At 42.4% G+C, this 27071-nt stretch overlaps 2 protein-coding genes across 2 annotated transcripts; both read left to right on the forward strand.

Annotated features, from left to right (window-relative positions):
* Positions 1-15121: 15121 nt before the first annotated feature.
* On the forward strand, positions 15122-16084 carry LOC128484184 (taste receptor type 2 member 9-like). The gene has a single exon (XM_053460503.1). It carries the CDS (start codon positions 15122-15124, stop codon positions 16082-16084), a length of 963 nt encoding a protein of 320 aa, XP_053316478.1.
* Positions 16085-22070: 5986 nt separating this feature from the next.
* LOC128484185 (taste receptor type 2 member 4-like) lies at positions 22071-23026 on the forward strand. The gene is given in 2 exon segments (XM_053460504.1): positions 22071-22249; positions 22339-23026. Coding segments are annotated over 2 exon segments (867 nt in total).
* Positions 23027-27071: the final 4045 nt, after the last annotated feature.

Consider the following 27071-nt stretch of genomic DNA (forward strand, 5'->3'; position numbering starts at 1 on the left):
ACTTATTTTTGGAATTAACAGGCCGTGGACTTTTATTTAGTTTAACAATACTTATTTTACAATACAAACTTTAACGAAACTCTTGGCCCAAACCCAGAGTTTCACCACCATATAATTTACACGATATATATATATATGTACAATGCCTACCGCCCTAAAAGCCAGTAGACAAACCACCACATAACCAGTTCATTCATCCGCCACAAATGGATATAACTCCCATTTGTGGCCCTACCCCATAAAAGCCACGGCCTGTTCCACCAGATTCTGTAAATCCAGGTTAAAGATGTCGCATCCTATATCCGATAAGTGAACACCATCCTTTCGATACAGACCAGCACATTTACCTTCCAGATCAACATGCCTGAAACTAAGTAACCCTTCCATTGCCATAAACTTTTCCATTGATCTATTTAGCTTCCTCCGTGCTCTCTCTAGCGCTTTAAACTCAGGTCTGGATACCCATATAAACCGAGGAATGATTTCTGACCAGACTAACATTGTGTCCTTAAAAAACCTTTTAAGATTTAACATTAATTCTTTAAAGATTAACAACAATTCAATGGACTTTTGTTTTACCCAAATCGTTTCACCCACAGTGAATAACAATGACATCGGGAATTGGTAACATATTTGCATAGTCTAACAAAATAGCTTCTAATTGACATATGCCTAAACCCCTAATGCCTAACCAATACAACTGAACTTTCTTATTATCAAAACCTAAATTCTCTCCGTGGCTCCGTTGTGCTGCTCTTTTCTGCGCCCAGAAAATGAACGAGTGTCCAACAATCCAAACTATAACTGGACGTTGACCTAAAAGAAATTATTATTAGACACAAACTTATAACAAATGAGGCCTAACATAACCTAAATAACGATTCGAGTTCCACCTCCCAATCTTCTTTATAACAGATTGATCCAAACGTAACATCGCAGCTTCCGTTGCTGCCCCAATACTGAAAGAATGTGATGAATAATCCATATCACCCATCCCTAGTCCTACAAATGACTTTTTAAGCACGCTTCTGAATTGATGAACCAGAACTATGAATCAGCCAATTCCCGCTAACCTTTGGCCTAATGGCATTAAATAATTCTGGGAAAAGAAAAAAAATAGTGTGCCCGCTATGTAGGAGGTGAGAGTCGGTTCTCACCCTATTGAGAGTGTGCCTTGACGTGGCAGATGAGCTTAATTATGCTTTGGCCAATTCATATAACCAAAACCTCTCATTTATATTATGTTTATAGATTTGTTGCCAACTTTATTAGGGTGCGAGGCGCAGACAGTTTTTGTTTTTTGTATACATTGTACAGCCAATACACTGTTTCTTGCAGCATGCTTACACCTGTTTGGTAGGCCTCGTATTACACATTTGTATTATTTGAGCCTGTGACTAGCTTAGCGCACCGACATTTTTTCTTTTCCCTGTTTGCACATATTTGAGGTTGTTGGCTCCTCATCAGTCTGGTTGCAGCTTGTCCCACATATCACGTCCACATGTTGCAAACCAGAACCACCTTTTTTGTTGGCCGCTACCAACTCGCTTATACGAAATGCGCCAAAAAATGCAATTATAAAAGCAGTTTTAAATAGACGCCTCTCAAAATCATCCCAACAAACTTCATGCAAAATATTAACAAGCTTTTCTAATATTTCCAAAGAAATAGGCTTTCTGCTATCAATGCCCCTTTTAAAACCTGCTTTACTAAAAACTCTTTAAATGAAGAATTCTTACCGGCTAGTTTAAAGAAAAATGAAATTCCTAATAAATATCTATGACCCATTCATTTTAAAAACAAATTCCAACGCTAACTCCAACCTATTATCAAATTTATCTATAGTTTTTTCCTCTGCAAAATGACACCAGCATTTCCATGCTTTGGTGTACGCACTCCATGTCCCTTTAGACAAAGATTGAGAAATTAAAGAATTTATCTGGGAGAAGTTAATTCCCAAATACTGCCCGGAACCATCATCCCTTCCTTCTCCGCTTGTGGCGCCAAAATTCCGAAACTCTTGAAATCGAAACATGAAAGGGCATCAGCTATTAGATTCTTTTTGCCAGCGATATGTCTTGCTTTTAACCGTATATTAAATATTAAGCACAAATAAACCAAACGTCTTAAAACATTTATAACCGGTAAGGATTTAGCTTTCAGCGTATTTATTACCCATACCACACCCATATTGTCGCAATGTAAAAGCAATCTTTTATTCCTCCGTTGATCACCCCAACATTCCAGCGCCACAACTACCGGAAATGATTCCAGCAGAACCATATTTCTGGTCCAACCTGCTTGAACCCATTTATCAGGCCGTTTATCCACAGCCCATTTTCCCTGCCAATATATCCCAAAACCTGTAGCACCTGCCGCATCCGTGAAAAATTGCAACTGATCATTGCTAACAAAATCATCCTGCCAAATAGCCACTCCATTAAATTTGTCTAAAAAATAGGTTCCAAACCGCCAAATCTTCCCTAATCTGTTCAGAAACTCTGACTCTATGATAACTTTCTTTTTTACCCGCAATGCCTCTACCAATTAATCTAGAAAACACTCTGCCCATTGGCAAAACCCTTGAAGACGAAATTCAATAAACCTAATAATGATTGAAAACATCTAACCGTAACCTTTTTATAACGTAAAATAAAACGAATCATCCATTTTAATTTTTTAATCTCATCAACTGGTAGTCTGAAAATCATCTTCTCTGTATCTATTTCTAAGCCTAAGAATTGCAATTTAGTAGTTGGATACACTGTCTAATCCGCTGCTAAAGGAACGCCAAAATAATCTGAAATAACCATAAAAGAATTTAGCAACGTCAAACAATTAACTAAGAATAAAAAATCATCAAGATAATGTATAACATGCACTAAATCCGAAACTTGTATAGCTGCCCATTCCAAAAACGAAGAGAGAGCCTCAAAATAAAAAGAAGAAATTACCATAGGTAAACATTTATCGAAATAAAATTCACCATCAAACTGAAAACCCAAAGAACAAAAACAAGACGGGTGAATGGGAAAGAGCCGAAAAGCTGCCTCTATATCCACCTTAGCCAGTAAAGTATTCTTACCCAAATATCTGACCCATTTCAATGCATCATCAAAAGAAGCGGAATGCACTGGGAAATCAAATTCATTGACTTCATCATTCAACGATTCACCTTTTGGGAAAGATAAGTGATGTATTAACCTAAAAGCCCCTGGCTCTTTTTGGGGACCAAACCCAGTGGAGATAGCTTGAAATTAACAAAAGGTGGCACCGAAACTGGGCCTTCAAACCTGCCCAAGCTTAATTCCTTTTTAATTTTTTCTTTAGCCACCTCTTTATTGTCTTCTACTGTTTTCAAATTTTTAACCCAAACACATTCGCTTCTCTCAAGCACCGGTACCTGAAAACCTTCAGCAAAACCTGAAAGAAGCAAATTAGCTTTGCGCTTGTTTGGGTATTTGTCTAAAAAGGGGCGCATTCTTAACCAATTCACTGGCGTCTCCGCTTTTTTGAACCTGTTCTTTTGGCTGATGTCTCCGAAAACACCTTGTAATTCTTTTAAACAGCCCACTAAAGAACCCACCAGCTCATTCAATTTACTTAAATTATCCTTTGGGTACTCACCCCTGCTAGACCCAGCTCTGCCTCTCTCCTGTGCATTGTCCAGATCATCTTGGTGCTGTGAAGGACCGGCTACTGCCAGTCCCAGATGCCCATACCGGTCCTGAAGCATGTCTTCTTCTTCCTCCTGAAGCTGGAACGGCTGCTTGCTCTTTAAATTCGCCCCTCCTCTCTGTGGAGAACGGGAATGGGGTCTTTTCTTCCTGGAAGCCGGCTTTTTGCCTTTGCTTCCGCGTTCCTCGCCTTCCGAAGACTTCAAGCATCTTCTACTGCTTGATCTCCGTGACCTCAGAGCAGGGAAACTTGATGCTCGGTCCAACTCCCGCGATACATCGATCAAATCCCGCGATGGTTCCTGCAGCGGAACTTGATGCTCGGCCCAACTCCCGCGATACATCGATCAAATCCCGCGATGGTTCCTGCAGCATACCCGGAACGACTTCTTCTTCACAGCCGACGAAGCATTGAATAGGATCCTCTTCAGCATGGCGGTCCAGACAGCTCTGCAACCATGCTTCTCCTCCTCTTTCCATCGCTTTTTCTCGGAGTTTTTCAAGGAGAGCTTCCATCTTCGCCTGCGGCTCTCCTGCTCAGCCGAATTATCAGCCTTAAAAAGGTCAGTAGCACAGCCTGCAGTTCGCCTTGTGGCATGAGACGCTGCCATTTCGCACCTTTTGCGCAGCGCGAGGCATACCTAAGCGCTCTCGAGGTGTCCTCGAGACAAAGGCGGCAAAACTAAGCAGCGCGCGCACACCCCGAATTTCTAAGTTATATAACCTAGCAGCTTTTTTTTTTTTTTTTAAACTTCAAGCCTGAACTTTTGAACCCTCCATATAACTAATAGCTGACCTTTCAATGAACCCTAGCTCCTATCCCCACAACTACATGTCGCCCTGTGCTATTTAGGCAGCAGGGCTCTTCAATAATTTAATTGGGGACACACTAGGGCCCTGGCGTCCACGCATCCCAACCATTAAGAAGACTCTGAAAGCTGGTAAGAAACTCAGATGGAGGACTGCAGCCCAAACTAGCAGGAGACAAATCTGGAGAGATGAAAACTTAAAAATACCACAAAAATGTGCAACAAAATGTAAATAAATACAAAATAAAAAGAGAATGATCCTGGGGGGCGGAGCTAGCCGCGGGACAAGATGGTCGTGTAGTCTCACTGCTCTCCCGACAAGCCCTACATAAGCGACTGTTTTAGCACTTTCTTTTGCCCTTCTCTTCCCCACGTCTCGGTCAAGTACCGCAGCATGCCAGGGGGCACTCGCAAATCTTTGAAAAAGTCGTCAGTACCGGATATTTTTCACAGAAAACCGACTTCGCCTGCACTTCCCACGCTCTCTCCATCTGCGCCTTCGGGCTGCGACATGGCTGCGGAGACGGCCTGCTCCAAGCAGGATATTGCGGACATTAAACATCTGGTTCTCACGGTCAAACAAGATATCATCGACCAAATACGGTCTGAGCTGAAAGATCTGCGGAAAGACATCTCTGATATCGGCCACCGCACGGATGCCCTCGAACGCACTCATTCATCCGTCCTGAAGGAACAACACGCGCTGAGATCCGACATTGCCTCTTTACAGCAGGAGTTACAGCTCCTACACGACGCCCAAGAGGATCTTGAAAATCGATCTCGCCGTGAGAATATCCGCGTTCGAGGAGTTCCAGAGACTTACCTGAAGGTTGACGAGGTACTGGCCGTCCTCTTCCAGCAACTCCTCCCTGGCACGCCGATGGAACAGATAGCAATTGAGCGAGCTCATAGGGCTCTGCGCCCCAAACCACTCAACCCGGATAAACCGAGGGACATTATAGTGAAACTTCGAGAATATCCCATCAAAGAGGCCCTCATGAAGGGAGCGAGATCGGCCTCTCCTCGCCTCGGGAATTTGGAGGTACAGTTCTTTTCAGACCTGTCACCTAAAACTTTACTGCGCCGCAGAGACTTCAAGCCTCTAACCGACCACCTTCGCACCCAGGGAGTTTCCTACAGATGGAGGTTTCCATTCGCTCTCCAGGCTACGCATGCTGGTAGGAGCATCACTATCAGGTCGTTAACTGCTGCCGACACGCTGCTGCGAGAATTGGACCTGCCACCTCTCCCTCTTGGCCGTAGGACGCAGCGACGGGAGGCGCCCCTTACCAACCCGGAGGCATGGACGGACCCTTCCGCATCTACCACTGCACGAGCCGCTCCTGCTACTGTCGCTGAATCTGGAGTCGCCGCGACCTGATTTGGTTTGCTTCATCAGTTCCTCACCGTTTGCTGCCGTCTGGACTTTTGTAACCCAGCTCTCTCCGTTTACCAGCCGGTTTGACCTCCTCGTCGCCGTTGGACTTTGTTGTCTCCACCTGGAGGGACTTTCTCCTGCTGTTTCGGCGCTGAGTGTGGCTCGGGGCAGCTAAGTATCTGTTTGCACTCTACACATCCAATGTTTTCTTTTTTGTTATTAACACATGTTTTCATTTTGTTTACCACACGTTTTGTCCCGTGCTACTGTTCTGTTGTGCTGTCTTAGTGCCATTTATTACCGGGAGGTGCACTTTTTCACGGTACACTGATTGTTGCTAGGCAGAGAAGGTTATAGCACTACCTTCTCTTCTTCCTTGCTTGGGCTGTTGGGAGGCCGTTGACTCCCTGCGGTTAGTTACTTACCCTTATAGACCTGTGTGGTCATTCTATTGCCTGTCAGTTGCTTGCCCTGACACTTAGTTGGGGCTAGGCGACACCCGTTGCCAGGTGATAGCCTTGTTACCCATATGTTGTTTTTTTGCCTTTTGTTCTTCTCTTCTCTCTCCTCTATTCTGTTCTCTTCTCTCTCTGCTACTTACCTTTCCCTGTCTTGCCTCTCTCTTGGGGTGGTGATGGCGACCCCTCCTGTGGCCACCGAACACAGTCACTCGGGCTCCGTCCGGTCAGCGTCTCCTCCTCCTCCCTGATGCCAAGACAGTTTAAGATTATCTCTCACAATGTCAGGGGGCTCAACACTCCGCATAAACGGCGGTTGGCGTTCCGCTACTACCAGCAACATCATTGCGATATCATCATGCTTCAGGAAACACATCTCCGTAAATCTTATATCCCGTCACTCTGGCACAAGTCCTTTGGGACGCACTACCATGCGACGCACCCGAGACAAAAAAAGAATGGCGTTAGTATTTTTCTGAGAACCTCTCTAGGATTCCAGCTCGCTGAGACTTTAACAGATAAATGGGGACGATTCCTTGTATTAATAGGGACCCTCTGCAATCACCCTACGGTGCTTTTGAATGTCTACGCGCCTTCCGCAAGTGATGCCTCCTTTTACAACCGACTGTCAGATATCTTATTGCCTTATCGCTCACATCGCATAATTGTGGGGGGTGACTTCAATTCAATATGGGACCCGTTTTTGGACAGGAAGGGCCCTCACATCACGCAATCTGCTTCGCCCAACACGAAACACCTTCGAGATTTTGCCCGCACATCAGCCCTGGTAGATGCTTGGAGATTGCTTCACCCTAAAATGCTCGACTTTTCTTTTTTTTCCAATCCGCACAAATCGTATTCCCGCATTGATTTTATTTTTTTGAGTCAGAACATGGTTACCTCGGGCATGTCTTCCTCAATTCACCCCATCACATGGTCCGACCACGGAGCGGTGGAATGCGTGATTGTCTTTTCTGACGCCGCCTCTACTCGTCGCTCTTGGAGGTTGGATGAATTCTTACTGTCCGATCCCTCTGCGGTGGAGGAAATTCAAAGAGATCTTCGGGAATATTTTCGGTTTAACGAAACTCCCGGAGTAGACCCGTCTCTGATTTGGTCGGCGCATAAGGCTTTCATACGGGGCTCCTTCCTCAAGCTGGCAGCGAGACGTAAGCGTGCACGTCAACTCGAATTGCAGTCGCTCACTGACAAGTTATCCCGTCTGGAAGCCCATCATAAACAGACCTTGTGTGCCTCGACCCTTCGGGACATTATTCAGGTGCGAGGGGAGCTGAACTTACTCCATAGCAAAGCGGTACTTCACTCCCTCAATCTCACGAAGCAAACCTTTTTTGAGAAAGCGAATAAACCGAGCACGATGCTGGCAAGGCCAGAGGAAGACTCAAAATATATCTAAAATTATTGACAGTCGCCAACGAACTTGGGTTAATCCGGTAGATATCGCGGAGCAATTTGCTACTTTCTACAAGTCTCTCTATGATGGCAACAAAGCCCCCATCAATAAGACTGGTCCTACTCATATCTCTGCATTTTTGGATTCAATTTCGCTTCCGCGCCTGTCTGCGGACCACTCTACTATTTTAAGCAGATCTATCACGGAAGCTGAGCTCCTTCGTGCCCTCTCCTCTACCAAAGCCTCTAAGGCGCCGGGTCCTGACGGTTTGCCAGGTTCATATTACAAGAAGTTTTCACCGATCTTGAACTCTCGCCTGCTCACCCTTTTCAATGGCTTTCTGGATGGGCGGCCAATACCCAAGGAGATGCTCGCTGCCAGGATCATTGTGCTCCATAAAGAGGGGAAAGATCCGGCGAACTGCGGGAGCTATCGCCCTATATCGCTTATAAACGCCGACACCAAGCTCTATGCGAAAATTTTGGCGACAAGATTGAGCTCCATTATCTCACCTCTAATCCACCCAGATCAGGTCGGCTTTATACCTCACAGGGAGGCACCGGACAACATCAGGCGAACGCTGGATCTGATTGAGGTGGCGGTTTCGACTAATCAGCCGATGATGCTCCTGGCGTTGGACGCCGAGAAGGGGTTCGACCGCGTCGACTGGCATTATATGTGGGAAGTGTTGCGGTTGTTTGGCTTTGACGGTCGCTTCCTTAGGGGTATTCAAGCATTGTATGACTCCCCGATGGCGACGATTGCTCTCATGGGCTACGAGTCGCTGCCGTTTAATGTGCTTAACGGCACTAGACAAGGCTGCCCGCTGTCGCCTCTCCTGTTCGCTCTCTGCCTTGAGCCACTGGCCATTGCGATTCGGTCTAATCCAGATGTCACAGGAGTGCAGCTTCAGGAACGTCATTACAAACTCAGTCTGTTCGCCGACGATGTCCTTCTTACCGTCACCAACCCTCTCGTCTCCCTTCCAAATTTGTACTCAGTTCTTCACTCCTTCTCCGCAGTTTCGGGCTACAAAGTGAATGACTCTAAGTGTGAGGCTTTAAATGTTAACCTAGACGACCAAGTATTGAACTCTATCACCACCCGCTTTAAGTTTACTTGGAGGCCTGATTCACTCACCTACTTGGGTGTCAAAATCACCAACTCGCCTTTGTCCATGTACCACGCTAATTATACGCCGCTGTTGGCTTCACTACGTGCGGAAATCGTCCAATGGGCCAACTATTCCATCTCTTGGCTCGGGAAAATATATGCAGTCAAAATGAACATTCTCCCCAAGCTCCTGTACTTAGTTCGCACTTTACCTATTCCTATTCGCAGATCTGAATTGGATTCCTTCCAAGCATTTGTGTTGCGCTTTATATGGAACTTTAAACGTGCCAGAATCAACAGACGTACGATGTACATGCCCAAACATAAGGGGGGCCTCAATACCCCTAACTTTTACCTTTATTACTTGGCGGCTAGGATCTTGCAGCTGGAATCGTGGTCCCTTCCGGAAGGCACTCTCCCGTGGGTCGACATCGAACGCAGTTTTGTCTCTCATCGTCAACTACAACATCTACTTTGGGTCGATGTTTCAGCTTTACCTACCGCTTTCTCGTTATTGTCGATGAAGACCTCTCTCGCCATCTGGAGGTCATGCCGTTTTACTTACCAACTCACGAGTGCTACCTCCCCCTTGACTCCTTTGTTTTATAATCCGGCATTCCCGGCGGGACTGCATCCGCGGAGCTTCGGGTGGTGGCTGGAGAAGGGAATTGTGAGATTAGGCCAATTGGTCCATCAGCAGGCTGTCCACTCGTTTGCATTGCTTCGCGAGACACTACAGATTCCACCCTCGGAGATATTTCGCTATCTTCAGATTAGACACTTTCTGCACTCCTGTTTATCGGCACACCGCTTGGCTGCGCCAACTCCATTTGAAAAGCGATTCCTAGCTGGTACACGTCTGAAGCACGCTATATCTACCATCTACGACCACTTCCTTGCGGCACGGTTTGGTGGGCCACCTTCATATAGACACAGATGGCACTTAGACTTAAACACGACCTATGCTAGCGAGGTGTGGGATGAGGCAGCCTCCACCATGCATAAACTTACCGCTTGTACGCTTGTGAAGGAACGACTCTACAAGGTGGTAGCTCATTGGTACCTTTCCCCGTCGCGACTGTCCCGTATATTCCGATCCTCAGATAACACCTGCTTCAGGGGATGTGGTGTTCCGGGTACTTACCTGCATGCGTGGTGGTCCTGTCCGCCCATTCAACTGCTCTGGAGAGACTCCTTTCACCAGCTTTCCCAGGCCTTGGGTCTTACCGTCGTCGGGACTCCGGAGGTCGCCTTATTGGTGATGGACGCCTCAGAGCCGAATTTATCGCGTCATAATCATGATCTCATTCATCGCCTCTGCGCTACGGTTAAGCTAACGATTGCTAGGAAATGGAAGGGGAACCCACCTACCTTAACAGAAGTGCAATCCGCTGTGTGGGACCTCATTGTAATGGAACATTTGACTGCTAAATTGAGAAATAAGATGCCCTCCTTTACCGCCGTCTGGGGACCATGGCTCGCTGTTCACACGGATATTACCGCCCAGTCGGCCCTGCTTTATCTCTAACTAGCCACATGTCTCGTGGAAGTTGCCATCTCCTCCTCCTTCTCTTTTCTCCCTTTTTCTCTATTCATCTTCTAGTTCTGGATCCCTTCCCTCTTTCCCTCCGTCTTTTTCTTTTTTTCTCTTTCTCTTCTTTTTCCCCTTTCTGGTATGATATAAAACGAAAACCCGCTGGGGGGCTCGTCACTACTCCTTCAATGTTTGGGTTACATTGTTTGAACTGACATTACTGCTGCTTATCATTCCTGTACCAACATCATTGTGGCAGTTTATTGTATTCGCTTCTGTGATTCTATACGTATTGCTGTGATGTTACATTGTTGTGATACTCATTTGTAACTCATTGTTTGTATCTCTGTGCGCACTGACGCGCCTCGCAGTGGCTAATAAAAACTGATTTAAAAAAAAAGAGAATGCTCCTAATATATAGCAAATAAAAAAAAATAAAGATAAAAAGAAAACACACGTTATATAACTATAACTAATAATATATATATATATTGTCTGAAACAATAAAAAATATAATTTATATCCAAAACACTCACAAAACAAATCAAGAACAGCCCACAATCGAGGTTCCCACCGTCCGTTAGCACCCCAGAATAAACCGTGTAGCGTATGGAGGTGTAGTTCCTGAAAGGAATCCCCTTGTGGAGGTAGCGTTATTCGCTGGAAGCCGACTATGATACACCGCAGCCAATCAAAACGATGAAAGAGAGGAGCGTTCCTTCGATGAGTGACAATGACACGATAACAAATCTGGACCGCACAAGGTCACAGGAGCAATAAGCTGAGGAACTCCTATAGGTAGGAGCCTAGCAGGGCTGCAGGAAGCTTAAAGAAAAGGGCTGCGTTGGGAACAGATAACCAAAATTCACCGTGGAGGGTGGAGGGGACGCTCAATACTCAATACTGACGGTGTCTGTTATTAGCTGCTAGAGAGAATTGATGGGTTCCTCTGTATGTCGAAAGCTGAGGTCATTGATGATGAAATTGCCCGTCTTTCTGGTGGAATGACGTAATGTCTCAGGAGGGCTGGATTAGAGGGGTTTAAATATACTTCCAGCCCGCCCCACAAACGCAGGCAATGCCTTTTACACGTTCCTCTCCTGCACAATAACGCACTGGCTTCATTTTTATTTTAACCTTACAAACCGAAGGCAATGTCCGTCAGCCTTCAGAAAAAACATCTTCGAAATTTCCTTAAATATTTTCCCGAAAACTAATCCTTTCTAAAATATAAAACTTAAATTCACAGACATCTAAAATAAAGGCAAGTCATATGTATGCACGTGTGTTGCCATCTTGCCCCCCCCCAGTAATCACTATTGGTTTTTCAAATGTTATTGGGTTCTATAATGAAATGAATAGAATGAAAGGTAATAAAATACGGTTTTGCATTCTGCCAGAATGGTAAGGTACAGCCAAGTACGTTGGCATGTCCAGGTACACGCATTGGTAGATTTACCTGCTGTATATGAGATTTCTGGTCCAGACTGGCCCTCTGTCTGAGGTGACTGCATCCATACATAAACAGCACTGTGCAAAACTATTAGGCAGGTGTAATAAAATGCTGTAACGTAAGAATACTTTCATAATAGACATGTTAATAGTTTAATTTTATCATTTAAAAAATTCAAAGTGAGTGAACAGAAGAACAATCAAAATTAAATCAATATTTGGTACGAATGCCCTTTGCCTTCAAAATAACATCAATTCTTCTAGGTACACTAATCAGGGGTTTTAGCATATACCGGTAGTTAGATTTATGATTAAACAATTATATCAAACAGGTACTAATCATCAATTTAAAATGTAGGTTGAAACACAATCATTAACTGAAGCAGAAACAGTTGTGTAGGAGGAATAAAACTGGATGAGGAACATCCAAACTTATCCAACAAGGTGAGGTTGCTGAAGTCTAATGCCAAAAGCCATACGCTATGCCGAGACCGAGCACAGCAACAACACACAAGGTAGTTACACCGCGTCAGCAAGGTCTCTCCTGGGCAGAATTTTCAAGGCAGACACGGATTTCCAGATGTTCTGTCCAAGCTCTTTTGAAGAAGCATAAAGAAACAGGCCATGTTGACGCAGTGGCCGGCCAAGGAAACTTATTGCAGCAGATGAAAGACGCATCATGCTTACACCCCCTTAGCAGTAGGAAGATGTCCAGCAGTGCTACCAGTTCAGCATTAGCAGAAAACATCAGGATACCCATCTACCGGTACACTCATCTATCGTGCAGAGAAGTCTGGTCAGAAGTGATCTTCATTGAGGACTTGTGGCCAGGCCTACACAGAACCAAAGCCAAGCGACTCAACTATTCAATAAAAATAAAGAAGAAATCCTTTGGAGTAAGGAAGGAGACTGAGCCACAGCAGCAGGGCACATGGCATGCACGGGCTGATAGACCATCCAACCATGTAGTACACAACTTCCCCAATATTAGAAGAAAGAACAAGAATCGATCCCCCAGAGTAAGAAAGAACATTGAGCCACAGCAGTCAGCAGAGGCAGGGCACAGGGCAGGCACTGACAGAAACATCCAGCCGCTAGACTGAACCCCTCCAATATTTGGAAAAAGGAGGAAGAATTGGTCCCCTGTTTCATTATTTCATTTGATTATCTACATGTCCTAAAATAAATCATTCGGTTTGTAAGCATCTCCTTCTGGTACAGAATTTGCATGGAATCCAAAATGTTCCAGACATGTTTACTGGCGCATGAACAAAATGCCGCTGTGGCGTGACTTTTGCAAAACTTTTGCTTATGAGTCCTGTCAGTGTTTAATTTGCATCAGTCCAATGGCACAGAACATGGTATATTATCAGAGCTCACTTTCATATTATAACACAAGTATATATGTTGTATATATTGCATAATGTTATGCCCTCTAAGATATCTTTCTCTATAGCTAGGGGTCTCCATTCCTTTTATTAACGTTGGAGCTGAATATGCACTTTATTGAACGCTAGAAAGTCCTTTTTTTAAGACCAAGTGCCCAGACTTGCTCTGCATATTCAAGATGGGGGTCGTACCAATGGCTTATACAGGGATGGTGCCAGGGTTTTTGTCACTAAGTGTTAGAGACCAGGAACCAGATAAAGACAGAAAGTATGATGCAAAACACCTTTATTAATATAAATAAATATATAAAGGTGTTTTGCATCATATATATCACTATATATATTTATATCGTGATCCAACATTGTGACCAACATTGTGATCAGTGAAGTCAGAGTCAAAGCCAGGAGCAAGGAGGTTATAAATACACAGGAATACACGCAGGAAATGCACTTATTAGCAGGAAATGCACTTGGTAGCCAGAAACAACGCAAGGGCGAGGAGGTAATGAGCCATGTTGCCTAAATAGCCTGGACTGAGTAGGAAAGGTGCTGGCAACCAGGTAAGTAACCGTGGCAACTGAGAATGAAAAGGGTTGGTCATTATCAAATCAAGGTGAGTAACCCTGACACACACTACCATAGCCAAAGACACATGTTCACACACTAACATACCCAAACATACATTTTCATTAACATACCCAGACACACATGCTAACATACCTAAAGACACATGTTCACACACTAAAATACCCAGATAAACATGCTATCAATACCGGACATACACACTAACTTAACTAGAACACACTGAAATACTCACATACACTAACATCCCCCACACACAAACATACCAGACACATGACACACTAACATACCCAGACACACACGCACATAATAACACACATATATACACTAACATACACACGCACAAATATACACAAACATACCAGGCACATCACACACAAGCATATCCAGACACACACACACATAATAACATACCCAGACAGGAACTACCCCTAACTAACCCTGGCACACATACATGCAGCTCACTTACCCCAGAAAGCCTCGGGTGATCTCTGATGCAACCCTCTGTGGGGGAGTGGGGCATTTATTCACCAATGTCAGCTGAGTGCTGGCATATGACGCAAAATGCCGGCAGGATTGCAAAGGAGTAGTGAGACAGAGGGCCAGTAAAACCAACAACGCCTGTCCAGGCTACCAGAGGAGGCCTATAGGTATAACCGGCCCTGGCCAAATACAATAGCAAAATTATATTTTCTCTCCCTTCAAATCACTACCCCTTTTATATATATTATGTCGAGCTCAGCGTATTACCGTACCTAGGTGTCATTTGCAAAATGCTTCAATGTGTCGTTAAATGCCATGGCAAGGCCATTAATAACCACATGAAATCGCAGTGGGCCAATGACAGAACTTTAAGGTACTCCAAGTGCCACTTTTGTTTATTTGGAGAATTTTTAACTCTCTGAACTCTATCTTTACGCCATTTTTTCAATCCATGTTGGACCTAAACCTACATCTTTCGATTTATAGAGGAACCTTTTCCGCAGAACTGCCGAGTCTCACGCAATCTAACCTTCACAAAATCTCAACCGAAACCGGCTTCAATATTTGCAAATCCCGATTGACAAGTTGATCAGATCGTAAGCAAAGGACCCGTCTCATTAATCATATTCAGCCGCTGTCAGGTTATTCACGCCACTGCTGTCAATCTTCAATTTGCATTAATCAAAAATGTTTGTCCTAATCAAATAAACTCCCCGTCAGCAGTCTGTATTGGGCAATCAACGCCGTAGGACATATATATATCTGTGCAAAGCATCCAGTGTCTCATTGAGGCTACACTGAAATCCATCTGTGACATAAAGCCCACATAGAAGATGTCGGCAATGGCCACCATGACGCCTACCTCGCTTTGGATGACATTTGATATTATCACAACCATTGAAATTATGGTTGGCTTGGTGGTGAACGCGTTTATTGTCTCAGTGATGGTCATCGACTTCTACGCAGGTAGAAGGCTGAAGCCCTGTGATAAGATCCTGGTGGGCCTTGGTCTCTCCAGAAGCATCTTGGATGGCATGATCCTATATAGAACCTTTAACCGAATCTTTAGCTTTAGTGTTTGCTCAAAATACTTTTGGATTTTTCAGAGCTTTCAGTTATTTTGTGACTTTTCTAGCCTGTGGCTCGCGATGTTGCTGAGCCTTTTTTACTACGTGAAAACCACCATCTTCACGAATCCCATCCTTCTCCGGTTTAAACTAAGGATGCCAGACATTATCCTGCATGCGATTGCAGCATCCTTATTGATTTCTCTTATGTCGGGGTTGCTGTTCGCTTGGACCGGTCGATATAATTCAGATATACTATTTTTTGTCCAAGATCCACAAAAAAACAGAAGTTATGAAATAAACCCAACATCCACGGTTCCGGCATTCTTCTTTGGGCATTTTGTTCCCTTTATAATAACTTCCATTACAACCTCCCTTTTAATTGGAAATATTACCGTTCACGTGAAACGCATTAGAAGCACCATTACGAGCTTCAGCACCCCCAGAGTCGGTGCCCATTTATCCGCCATTCGGTCTGTTTGTTTACTTCATCTCATCACCGTTGTTAATTTGATTGCTACCATTGTTTTCCGATTTTTCCACGGCCACCCTATCGCGAGTTATATTAGCAGCTGCATCGTTAATTTGTATCCGACTTTACATTCTGCGGTTCTTATTTTTGGAAATACAAAACTCAGGAGAGCAATGCTCGAAATCCTCCATCATGCCAAGACGCTCTGCGGAGAACATGCCACCAAACCCAACCTCAACGGAAGGACAGTTTCCTAGGGAACCTCTCCTACGATCCTCGGATAAATTATTCTTCAGTTTTTCATTTTTATTTTTTTTCGGCTGCTAATGTATTCGTTTTTTAAATGATTATTTTCATACCTTATCGTTGATATCTATTAAGTTTATCATTCTAATCAAATACAGTTATTTCTTGAGAAAATGTTCTTGTTTCCAGTAAGTCTACCCAAGCTCCTTATCTGATCAGGATGATATCTTACTTTATATCTTACTATATATTTTATTGTGGATTTTTGGTGAATTGAAAACTTTAGAATATATTTTAAATTCCATCTTAAATGTTTGTGTATTCTGTGAAGTATGAGAGACATTAGTAAAGCAATGTGAGAGGAAGATAAGTCTGGCGGCAGCATTCATGGTGGATTGTAGAGGAGCGAGACGGTTAAGAGGGACACCAGCTAAGACAGATTTACAGTAATCAAGACGGGAGATAATCAGGGCATGGACAAGAGCCTTAGTGGTATGCTGTGTTAGGAAGGGAAGATGAGAAGTCCGGTTTAGTAGAGATTGAGTTTTAAGAAATGGGGAGACATCCAGGTAGAGACAGATGCGAGACGCTAGTTAGTGACACGATCTGAGACAGATTGAAAGCCAAAGGATGAGATGATATATTTACTATAAATTTTTTATAAAAGTTTTAGACTTATTACCTACACCTTTAGTATAAATCCACCTGCGTTGTGTCTTAAAGTAACTTAACCAATTTTAGATAACAAAATGCAACATAAATAAATTGTAATTATTTTTTTTCTTCTCGTCAGTAATTATTCATATTCTGTGCTGCTTGTCTCTGAAAGTTTTCGTTCACTGAACCAGTCACTTTTCAGGTCTTTTGCTGCATTAAAATTCTGGAGGTCAGCGGCAGTTTTTGATTCATTTTCCAGAATTTTGATGTATTGCAAAAAATGGTGTGGTGGTGCTTTTAGGTATTATGGGTGCAGATCATACAGTAAAATATATGCAAATACATAGCTACAGACTATAATTAATTTAAATACCGTATTTGCTCGATTATAAGACAACCCCCCCCAAATTTGAATATTAATTTGGAAAAAAAGAAAGCCTGCATATAAGACGACCCTATAGGAAAAAAGTTTTATCAGTAAATATTATGTTTAAATATTACTGGCTGGAAGAATTTGAATATTAATTTGTATGAGATAAATAAAACATATAAGAATATTTGCCTTTATTCCAGGGTTACTGTGAAAAGCCATTGACTGGTTGAGCAAGAAAAAGGATAATCTCCCTCACATTCTCAAGGATGTGCAGACATTTGCTTTCAATAATTTTTATACCAGTCTAGATAATACATATTTATTATTTTTATCTATTTTTATTTAATTTTTTATTATTACTAACCCGGAGAATGGATGTGGTTTAAGATGATAAATCTCTTTTTTATGTTATGTTTTTTTTTGTTTTTTTTTAGTAAATGTGCTATAAAAAAAAAAAATAGCATCAGTAGCTGAAGTTACGCAAGAGTGAAAAAAAAACAAATAGCAAAACAATAAATAAAAGGAAATAAAATCCAGCGTGGATCTAAGAAGGGCTTCACCTGAATTGAAAGCTACTCATAATCAGAAAGCAAAGAAATAAAAGTGTTAATTATCGTTGGAAGATAAGCTGATACGGAGTGGTTTTAACATGTAAATATTTAGAGCTCGGGCAGTTTGCATTTTATTTTGCATTAAATATTTAAATAACGTCCATTGGAATAAACCAGCCTTCATTACTGGTTGATTCTTTAACCTAAGCAAACGGATCACTGAAGGTGGTGGAAGAACGGCAAGACAACACCAATGGAACAAACACAAATCGCTCGTTCTGCCATGACAGTTGCCTTCATTTCTGGGATTCTAGTGAATATTTTTGTTGTTGCTTTGAATTCCGTTGACTGGTTGAAAGGGGGCGGCAAATAAATGATTCTGACAAGATTATCTTCTCCTTGGTCTTCTCGAGGATGTTCTGGAAATTCCTAGCGGTAATTAACCTTTATATATTGAGCTCTTCACACATCGCTCAGTATTTCAATTTATTTTGTGATGTTTTCTTTTTTTACGCCGGTCTGTGGTTTACAAATTTGCTTTCGGTATTCTGCCTCCTGAAGATTGCGAACTACGGCCACATTCTATTCCTGCATATGAGAAGACAGATATCTCAAAGGCTTTCGATCTTCATAGCTGGTGCCATGCTGACAGCCTTTTGTAAGGCATGTCTGCAGACCTGGGCTATTAACAGGGATCCGCCAGTCAATAACTCGACATATTTCATGACGGAGGAAGTCTGCAGGCAAAGACAACCAAAGACATATCAATTTTCCTTATACTTGGTTCATCGTTGATTCTGCTAATGGCCTTTCTGTGCCGTCACATGAAGAACATAAGGGAAAGCGAGAATGGTTTCAACAGGGAACATCTGAACAATTACTGCGTTTCAATAAAAGCCAATATTTTCGTTTTATTTTGTGGCTTTACTTTAGGCGGAGTATGGATACTTACAAGATATTACAAGAAGTCTTCCTAATTCTACATTCTGGGTATCTGGTCTATGCAATGCCAACATTAAGGCTCCGGTTCCACAGGATGGTTTATCACTGGGTCAAATTTAAGTAACCGAGTGAACATTTTTCAATGATTCAGTTTGTTATATGTTTGCTTTTGTTTTCTTTCATCTTTAATAAGTAACCATAGTTAAGACATATATTTGCATGTCTATTAATCTAATAGATAATCATGATGACTTTCGATATCATGACATGTTAAAAAATAGTACAGTTTTGCAGTGGATACATGGTGAAATTCTTTAGAACTTTGTGTGTCTTATAAACCAAGATGTTGAGATGATCATGATATATAGGAATACATTATGTGCTTTATTTAACAATAAAAAATATATAGGCAGTCTAAACAGTGTTACCTTTTGTGAGTTTATTTGTGTGGAACTAGAGCTGGGGAATGGTCTGCTGAGTTAGGACCTGTCAGAGTACCAAGAATCAGAACGGAGACAGGAATACTAGTTAACACACCTGTATTGGTAAAAAAAAAACGTATGTCAAAAGCATAAAAGTAAGACGAGCCAAGATCAGGACCCGGAACAGGTAGTCACAGACGCCAAGATCAGGAATGGAGAGGTACTCGTAGTCAGGAACAGGCAGGAGTCCGTTAACAGGAATCAGGAACGTCAGCGAAGCCCGGGTCATACGCAGGAATCAATACAAAAACCAGGAAGTGTGCTGATCAGGTGATACCATGAAAGGCCAATGAGCAACTGAATCGGCTCAGCAATTATAGCCACAGCCTGAAGGAAGAGGAGGAGCTAGCTGGGTTCAGAGGCTGTAAAGGGAAGTGGGTGTGGCCTAACAAACAGAAACTATGAGGCAAGCATTGCCTTGTGCTGCCCACCGTCACGTTACTGGTAGAGAGTGCAGAACAAAAATATTAAATATTTTAAATTCAGCCCCGACTGACCTATATATAGAAGCAGAAGCAGCTGGAGAGTGGTCCGTTCGGTGTCGGAAGTAAATTCTCACAGTAGGATTCTGAGAAGTTTGTTAATCTACGACTGGATAACTTTTCTGAGTCGTGAAAAATCCTTAACGGCAGTTTGACTTGGAGAACTTAACTCAGTATCAAGCATCAAATTGGTACTAACGTATGTGGGTACGTAGGCCAAACCTTTTTTCAAGTATTTGAGCATTAGTCAAGTTCTAATCTGATAAAATTGATATCCACCATTTGCTTAAAATTTAGCTGTGGCTTGGGTATGAGCTCTGTGATTGCCATTTCTACTCCCCGATTTAACTCTTTTCCTGGGGAAATGAACATTACTAATTTCTCTTGTACAGCTGTTAGTTGATAATTAAACTTTAAAGACAGGTTAGATGTTTCAAAAGTTTCCTTTCATTTAGTGTAGTTATTTGCTTCTTGTCTTTTATAATACATGATTAAGAAAGGAACACCTATCCAGACCTTGACTCTAAAGTTTTTCAAAATCCTCTCTCTTATTCACTCTCACTCACTTACAGGGGAGAGGACATCATTGAAAGCACAGCCATTTTGCCATGAGTTCACATTAGGGCAAAATAAAGGTGCTTTCGGGGATGTCCTCTCCATCATATTGCCCTAGGTTCAAGTTAGGGCAAAATGACGATGCATTTGAATTTTCAGAATCTCAGGAAGGAGTTCATCAACCATGGGTACGGTATAAAAATCACAGACTCTTAAACACTGAAAGCCGTGAATATCCCCAGAGAAAATCTTCTGAGATATCAGCACCCCCAAAAGAGAGATCGAGTACTATTAGTGGTCACCTACAATCCACAAATGGAAGCCCTACGCAAGATCTCGAGGGAAACATGAGCAATCCTACACACTGACCAAAGATTTCGCACAATATTGCCACATCCCCCACTACTTTCAGTCAAACCTCAAACTATGGATTGTGAGGAGCACCCTTCACAGACAAACAACAAATGGTATCTCTCCCTGCCAACGAAAGAGATGTGAGACCCGTGCACACATCCACAGCACAGATAAAATTCCAGGCTCACACTCGAACCACAAAATCAATGGCTGTTTTATGTTCAAATCATCCAACATGGCGGAGCTCGTTATATGTGCCAAATGCCCAACAGCAACGTATGTTGGAGAAACAGGCCAAGCATTACACAAACTGTTTACTATCCATCAGAATGGACACATTTTGGAGAGCATTTCTGTCAACCTGGTCACATCACACGGTATGTGAAGCTTCTGGTACTCATGGGATTGCTCCGCAGCCAGGGGGAGGGAAAAATATGGAGGTCACAATGATATGCTAGTTCAATCGCTTACTCACTGGCCTCAATAAAGACAGCCAATGTATCCCCCGATATAACCTTACAAATGAATAATCCTCTCACAAACACTGCATTACTGCAACCAACTTATTTCTGCTAACATTTGACCCCTTCATGGATCTGGCATGTGTCAAAAGGTTTTATGGCCCCCATCTAACTTGATCAAAGATGATCTGACTGGACTGTATCTATCCATGTTAGTCCGGTTAATTTACCGCTGAAGAAATTCTCCGCACTCTGTGTTCATTTTACCTTTTTGTTAACCTGTGAACTGCTTTTGTATTTAGGAAATTCTGCTTTAGCTTCGTTAGTGCCGGAGGAAGGGACCTAACAACTTGGCCTTGAAGGCTTGCAATTAACCTCTCAATTAGCCAATAAATGGTATCATTTCAACTATACTTTTCCACGGCTAACACGGTATAAACCTTTTGATCAGAGCAGGCAGTGAAAATCTTCTTTATTCATGTATAAACAGACAACTGGACACGTTCAGTGCTTAATCGTAAGCTGGGTTCAAACTCCCCTCAATGATTTATTTATGCATTATGCAGGGCCATCTCAGCTGCAAGGAGTAGCTCATCGGGGTTTGTCCTTGAAAATGCAGCCGCATCAGAATGGTTTAACTCTCCTTAAAGCTTTCACTTTAGTGAACAGACCCCACTGTGTGGCAACGCAAGGAAAGAAGCAGTAGCTCTGTCTCGATGACCACGGCATATATATAATGACTTATTTTTATACCATCTCGCGTGGCGGACACTTGGATCAGCCAGGACGTTCAGTTAGCTGTTCTACTTTCATGCAGCTTTGTAAGAAGGACCTCCTAAAACAACATTTCCCCCCAGAAGCCCCATCTTGATCTGTTCCCAAAGCTTAAAAGTCAACACAGATTTTAAAAATGTATTCCCAACAATCCGTGTCGCCTAACCAACAAGCAAATAAAAGCGAATCTCACTTCCTGGCATAAAACAAACCGATCCACCGCGGTTTCATTGTGTAAATATTAACAGACGGACCGGTTTGCATTCAAATTTGCATGAAATATTAAAACGGTATAAAATGCCCTACATCGCCTGCAGGTTCTTTATCTGAAGCACACAGAGCAGTGAAATAAGTCAGAAGGCGACGATGTCTCTAACGGGACAGTTGACTTCTGCAGGTGTATCTCTTTTTGGAATGATTTTTACGTCGGGGCTGCTGATGAATATCTTTATCACCTCGGTGAATTTCATCGACTGGTTGAAAAGGAGACAGATTCATGACTCCGACAAAATCCTCTCCTTCTTAACAGTTTCAAGGATGTGGAGGCAAATCTTCGTACTACTCCACATGCTTTTTTTTGTTTTTTTTTAAGATCAATCCCCAATATCTTGTTTTTTTCATTGTCTTCTGTGAGCTTTTCTTTTTTTTATGGCGATTCGTGGTTTCTCACTCTGCTTTCGGTTTTCTACTTTCTGAAAATTTCAAGTTAGAAGCACGTCGTCTTTTTGCTTCTGAGAAGGCTGATATCTCAAAGGCTGACGGGCGCCATCGTTGTGACCATTCTGTTTGTTCTTTGTAAGGCGTGTCTGCAGATGTGGGCTTTTTCCCATGATGTACGTTTCAATAATTCAACACATTTTCAGCCGGATGAACCCTGCCATACGCAGCCAGTGCTACATGGTATCACTTTTGTAGTGGGGAACTGCGGACCTTTCCTTATATTCGGCTCCTCGTTAGTTCTGCTAATCACCTCTCTGTGCCGTCACATGAAGCACATGAGGGCAAGTGACAATGGTTTTAACAGTGAACATGGGAACAGTTATTATGTTGCCATAAAGTCCTTGATCATCTGTTTTCTTATTTTCATGTCATACATTTGCTCCAACGTGGTGATGGTATTTTGTGGGTTTTTACAAGACGCCATATGGATGTACATATCAGAGGAAATGTGCCCAGCTTTACACTCTGGGTATTTGATCTACACAACACCAAGATTAAAGCTGCGGCTCTTGACGATGGTCCAAAACGGGGCAAAATGCGTCATAAGAAGGAAAGGTACTCGGTCGCATTCCAGTAACCAATTGGAGACCATTGCTCAGTGATTCAGTTTGCAACGTCAAAGCTAAAAAAAAGTTTAGTCTAAGGCATATGTTTGCAATGGATTATTAATGTCAGGTTTTTGAAGACGTTGGCAAACGATTTGGGCCAACCTCACCCAATACAAAATCTGATGTCACCTCTTGCTATTAGATTGAAGATGTCAACACACAAGGTTCTAAGCCCACATTTTGCCACTTTAAATATGTCACCTTGAAATATGTCACCAGAAAACAGCTATTGGTGGATATCACTCTGAAAAGGGGTACACAGCCACTTCTAAGGATCTGGGGTTCCACCAAATCAGATCCATATTGACCAAAGAAGGATTGACACAGTAGTAAGTATTCCCATGAGCGTCTGTCCCGACAAAATCTCCCAAAGAGCAAGGCATAAAATCATCCAGGAAGCCACACATGGACCCAAGAACACCATCCAGCTATCCTGAGGTCTCTCTCTTGCCTCAGGACTCATGATTTCACCATCATAAAGACAGTGGAAAATATGGGATATATGGCAGAGAAGCCTGGAGGAAACCATGAAGACCATGAATGTTTGTCTAAAATTTACCAAAAACCACCTGGATGGTCCCCAACAGTTTGGGGGGAAATGGGTGGTTTTATGCCTGAGGAAGAAAAATGATTGCATTCCACATTAAGAACCTTTGCGCTTAAGGTCAGCTATGGTGGAGATAATGTCATGGTTTGGAGATGTTTTGCTGAAACAAGGCAGGACCTGAAAACGAATTCTGCTTTCTGTCAGAACGTTCTACAAGAACATTAGTTGGCCAACCATCCTGGTTAGGAAACAAGAAATGTAGTTTCTGACTGGTTGTCTAGTAATGTAATTGAGATTTTGTGACCTAAATCTTTGGTGGGGCCAGAAATGAACAGATAATGCTTAAAAACCCACAAATGTCACTTCTGCACGTATGAGTAGGTACAAATTTATCTACGGTAAAAAAATTACTACGGCTAAAGGTGTCAAAACCAGTCTAAGGGGCAGTTACCTTTACCACCAGGGCATCCTTTAACACTTTAGCTTTGATACTTTAATTCTGTAATTCTGTAATGTATTCACTAAAGTTTGTTATTAGGTATTTGTGATATAATCGATATTTTTTTCAATTTAAACCAAGTTTATTCTGTATTAAAACGAGTAGAGATAAAAGATTACAACCACTAATTTTCTAGTTAGAAAACCCCCTGTCAGGGTCCACGTACCGGACCCCAACGAAGTCACTCACCTGAGTACGCGCTATCCGCGGGTACCAGATGCAGAGGCGCGCCTCCATCTTCCTCCTCTGCATCCGGCGTGACTGCTAAACTTTATGCGTCCTATTCTCCTGTATTCTCGTGTACCGAACCTGGCTATTCCCTTTGACTTCGCTGACATCCAGAACCCTGACCTTGGCCACTAAACGGCTCTCTCGGATTTCTTGCGTACTGACCCCTGGCTATTGATTCTGGACTACACTGATTTCCGTGACCTTGGCTAACATGTACTGGACTACGCTGCATTTAGTGAACCTGACCCTGTTTATGCTTTCTGAACTCCTCCATCTCACAAACCTTACCCCCCATAATACTCTAATAGGAAGATAAATAGGTTTTATTTAACATTTTTGCTAAATAGTTATAGTTAAGTATAAGAATATGTTTATGGAATGTTAGAGCATAGTAAATGTTTGCTGTGGATACAGGATCATCGTTGTTATTCAATAACCTTTCCTTGTCTTAGAATTACATTATTTAGTCATTTTTTTAAAAAAACAACCTTTTGTGAGTTTGTTGATATTAAACTATTTTGAATTATTGAATTTAGAAATTTTTAATTTAATGGCCGACTGATATATCTTTGAGGACACTTTGTCTGGTGCAGTATTTCTCAAACTAAGGTTGAAACTTGAGGCTCATCCAGACCCAGAGGTCTTCAGATGGCAATCAATAGGACGAGTGGATGTTTGTTAACAAACACTGTACCTTGGACTATCTTGGTTGAAAAAGAGATCTAGTGATCTAGATCTTGAGATCTAGTGCTTACTCTATGTGTCTTAGATTTGTGAATAGTCCCAAACGCGACAAAGTTGGAAGAAGAAAACAACAAATATAGTAAATCCACAAAGTGTGGGAGCTCTGTGGGATCCATAGTCTGACGCTTGTGTAATGTCAGGACTCAGGACCATCTGACTGGGGGAAGGACCCACAATACACAGGGGGCAAAATAACGAAAAGAGAGGCAAACCAAATTAGGAAAACAACAGGAAGTTAGATAAAAAGTGTGGTGTTAAAACAAATATAAAAATATATCACAAAGATATTTAATAAGAGACAAAAAAACAGTAACCTACAATAGAGTGACAGCCCAACAAACAATGCAACGCTTTCCAAGACTAACCTGCAACCAAAAGGCCCAACATAACCCAGCGCACCACCGGTAGTCCCGTCCATGCAGGATGGTGGGCAGAAAGAGACCAACTAAGATTTTGCATTCAACAGGCATATTGAATTACTTGTGTGCCATCGTTAACATATCAAAAGACACGTGATACAGGAAGAGGTCAACTGGCAAAAATATTGACACCAATACTAGTAATGTCACCACAACAGGCGCTCCACTAAGACACAAACAGGATAAAACTTGCGCAAGGATAACCAACAAACCTGTGAAACACCAGTGTGCTAAAAAAGTGTGAACTTGGGTATAAAAAAATATATACCGTAAGGCAGATCCAAAAAATAATAAAGCAAAACAAAATATAAGACAATAGTGCAGTGGGTACTAATCAGTAGTCCTAATAGAGTGAGATAAGATTTCACTCCCGAAATCAGCTCCATGTGAAAGCGTGGAGCAGCGCAACGAGTATAGAGAATCCAAAGACTTGTGGATAAAAGGTATCAAAAAAGCTTTAATAATAGCAGGTAATAAATACAAATAAAAAAAACGGCAGTCCATGGATCCAAGATGCCAGCTGCTGGGGGGAGCGGAGAAGGCGCCTGACGAGAGAGAGCGCTACAGTCTCGTTCACCGTAGAGTAGTAGAAAATGCTCCATCTTCAGCAATAGAGTCAACAACGGAAGCTGGAAAGTGCCAAAATACCAATGCGTTTTGTCATAGAATGGACTTCATCAGGGTAATGTGCCAATGCTTATGAGTCACGGAACCTCCCAATTAACCCCTTAATGACAATTACATCCAGTTAGTGACAATTGATGTGCCAGGACCGTCATGGCTTTAAACGGGTGCAGAAAGCTATATAGGTTTTGCTGTAATTCCTTGATGTTGAGGTATTCAGCAACACTGAGATCGGCATCAGGGGCCATGTCTGGCCCCTCCCCGGGGCGTCAACATCAGCTATACAGTGTATGGCGGCGGACGACCCTTTTAAAAGAGTTTAGGAGGTGATCAATGATAGCGTGGCATTCAGCAACACCGAACTCCCACCCTAGGATGCGCCGTGACCGCTCCAGAGAGCGGTCATAACCGCCACTGCGGGTGATTTTGCCACTCGCAAGATGGTGGAGCGTCCTTTCAAAAAATAAGAGTTGAAAAAGTTTTGATGACGGTCTCTCTAGACCCTCCTGAGAACTCTGGCTCCACTTGCAGGTTAAATACAGGTACTGCATGCAACCATGCAAGTCAATGGAGCCCAGCTTTCTAATCACTATGTGATTAGTAAAAAAAATTAAAACAAAAACAAAAAAAAATAGTTTCAAAAAAAATAGTTTAAAAAAATGGTAACGTAAATTTTTTTTTCCACTGATGTCACCATCAGGGGAACCTTCCATTTCCAAGAAATGAAAAAAAAAAAAAAAAAAAAATAAAATATTTTTATAAGTAAGTCCTAAAATTAGCGCTTTATCTTAAAACACTTCTTGCATGGAAAGAGCTAAAATACTGGCATGTTAAATGCCCATGGGGTGTCTACTTTTAAAAAAATGTATGATTTGATGGGGTAAATTGCATTGGCCAGGTTCAACAATGTCCCTATTACACACGAGGAAGGATGACCATATGTCTAATTTCCAATTTGAGAAATGCACACGTCCT

The sequence above is a fragment of the Spea bombifrons genome, chromosome 3 (assembly GCF_027358695.1).
Source record: "Spea bombifrons isolate aSpeBom1 chromosome 3, aSpeBom1.2.pri, whole genome shotgun sequence".
Taxonomy (NCBI): domain Eukaryota; kingdom Metazoa; phylum Chordata; class Amphibia; order Anura; family Pelobatidae; genus Spea; species Spea bombifrons.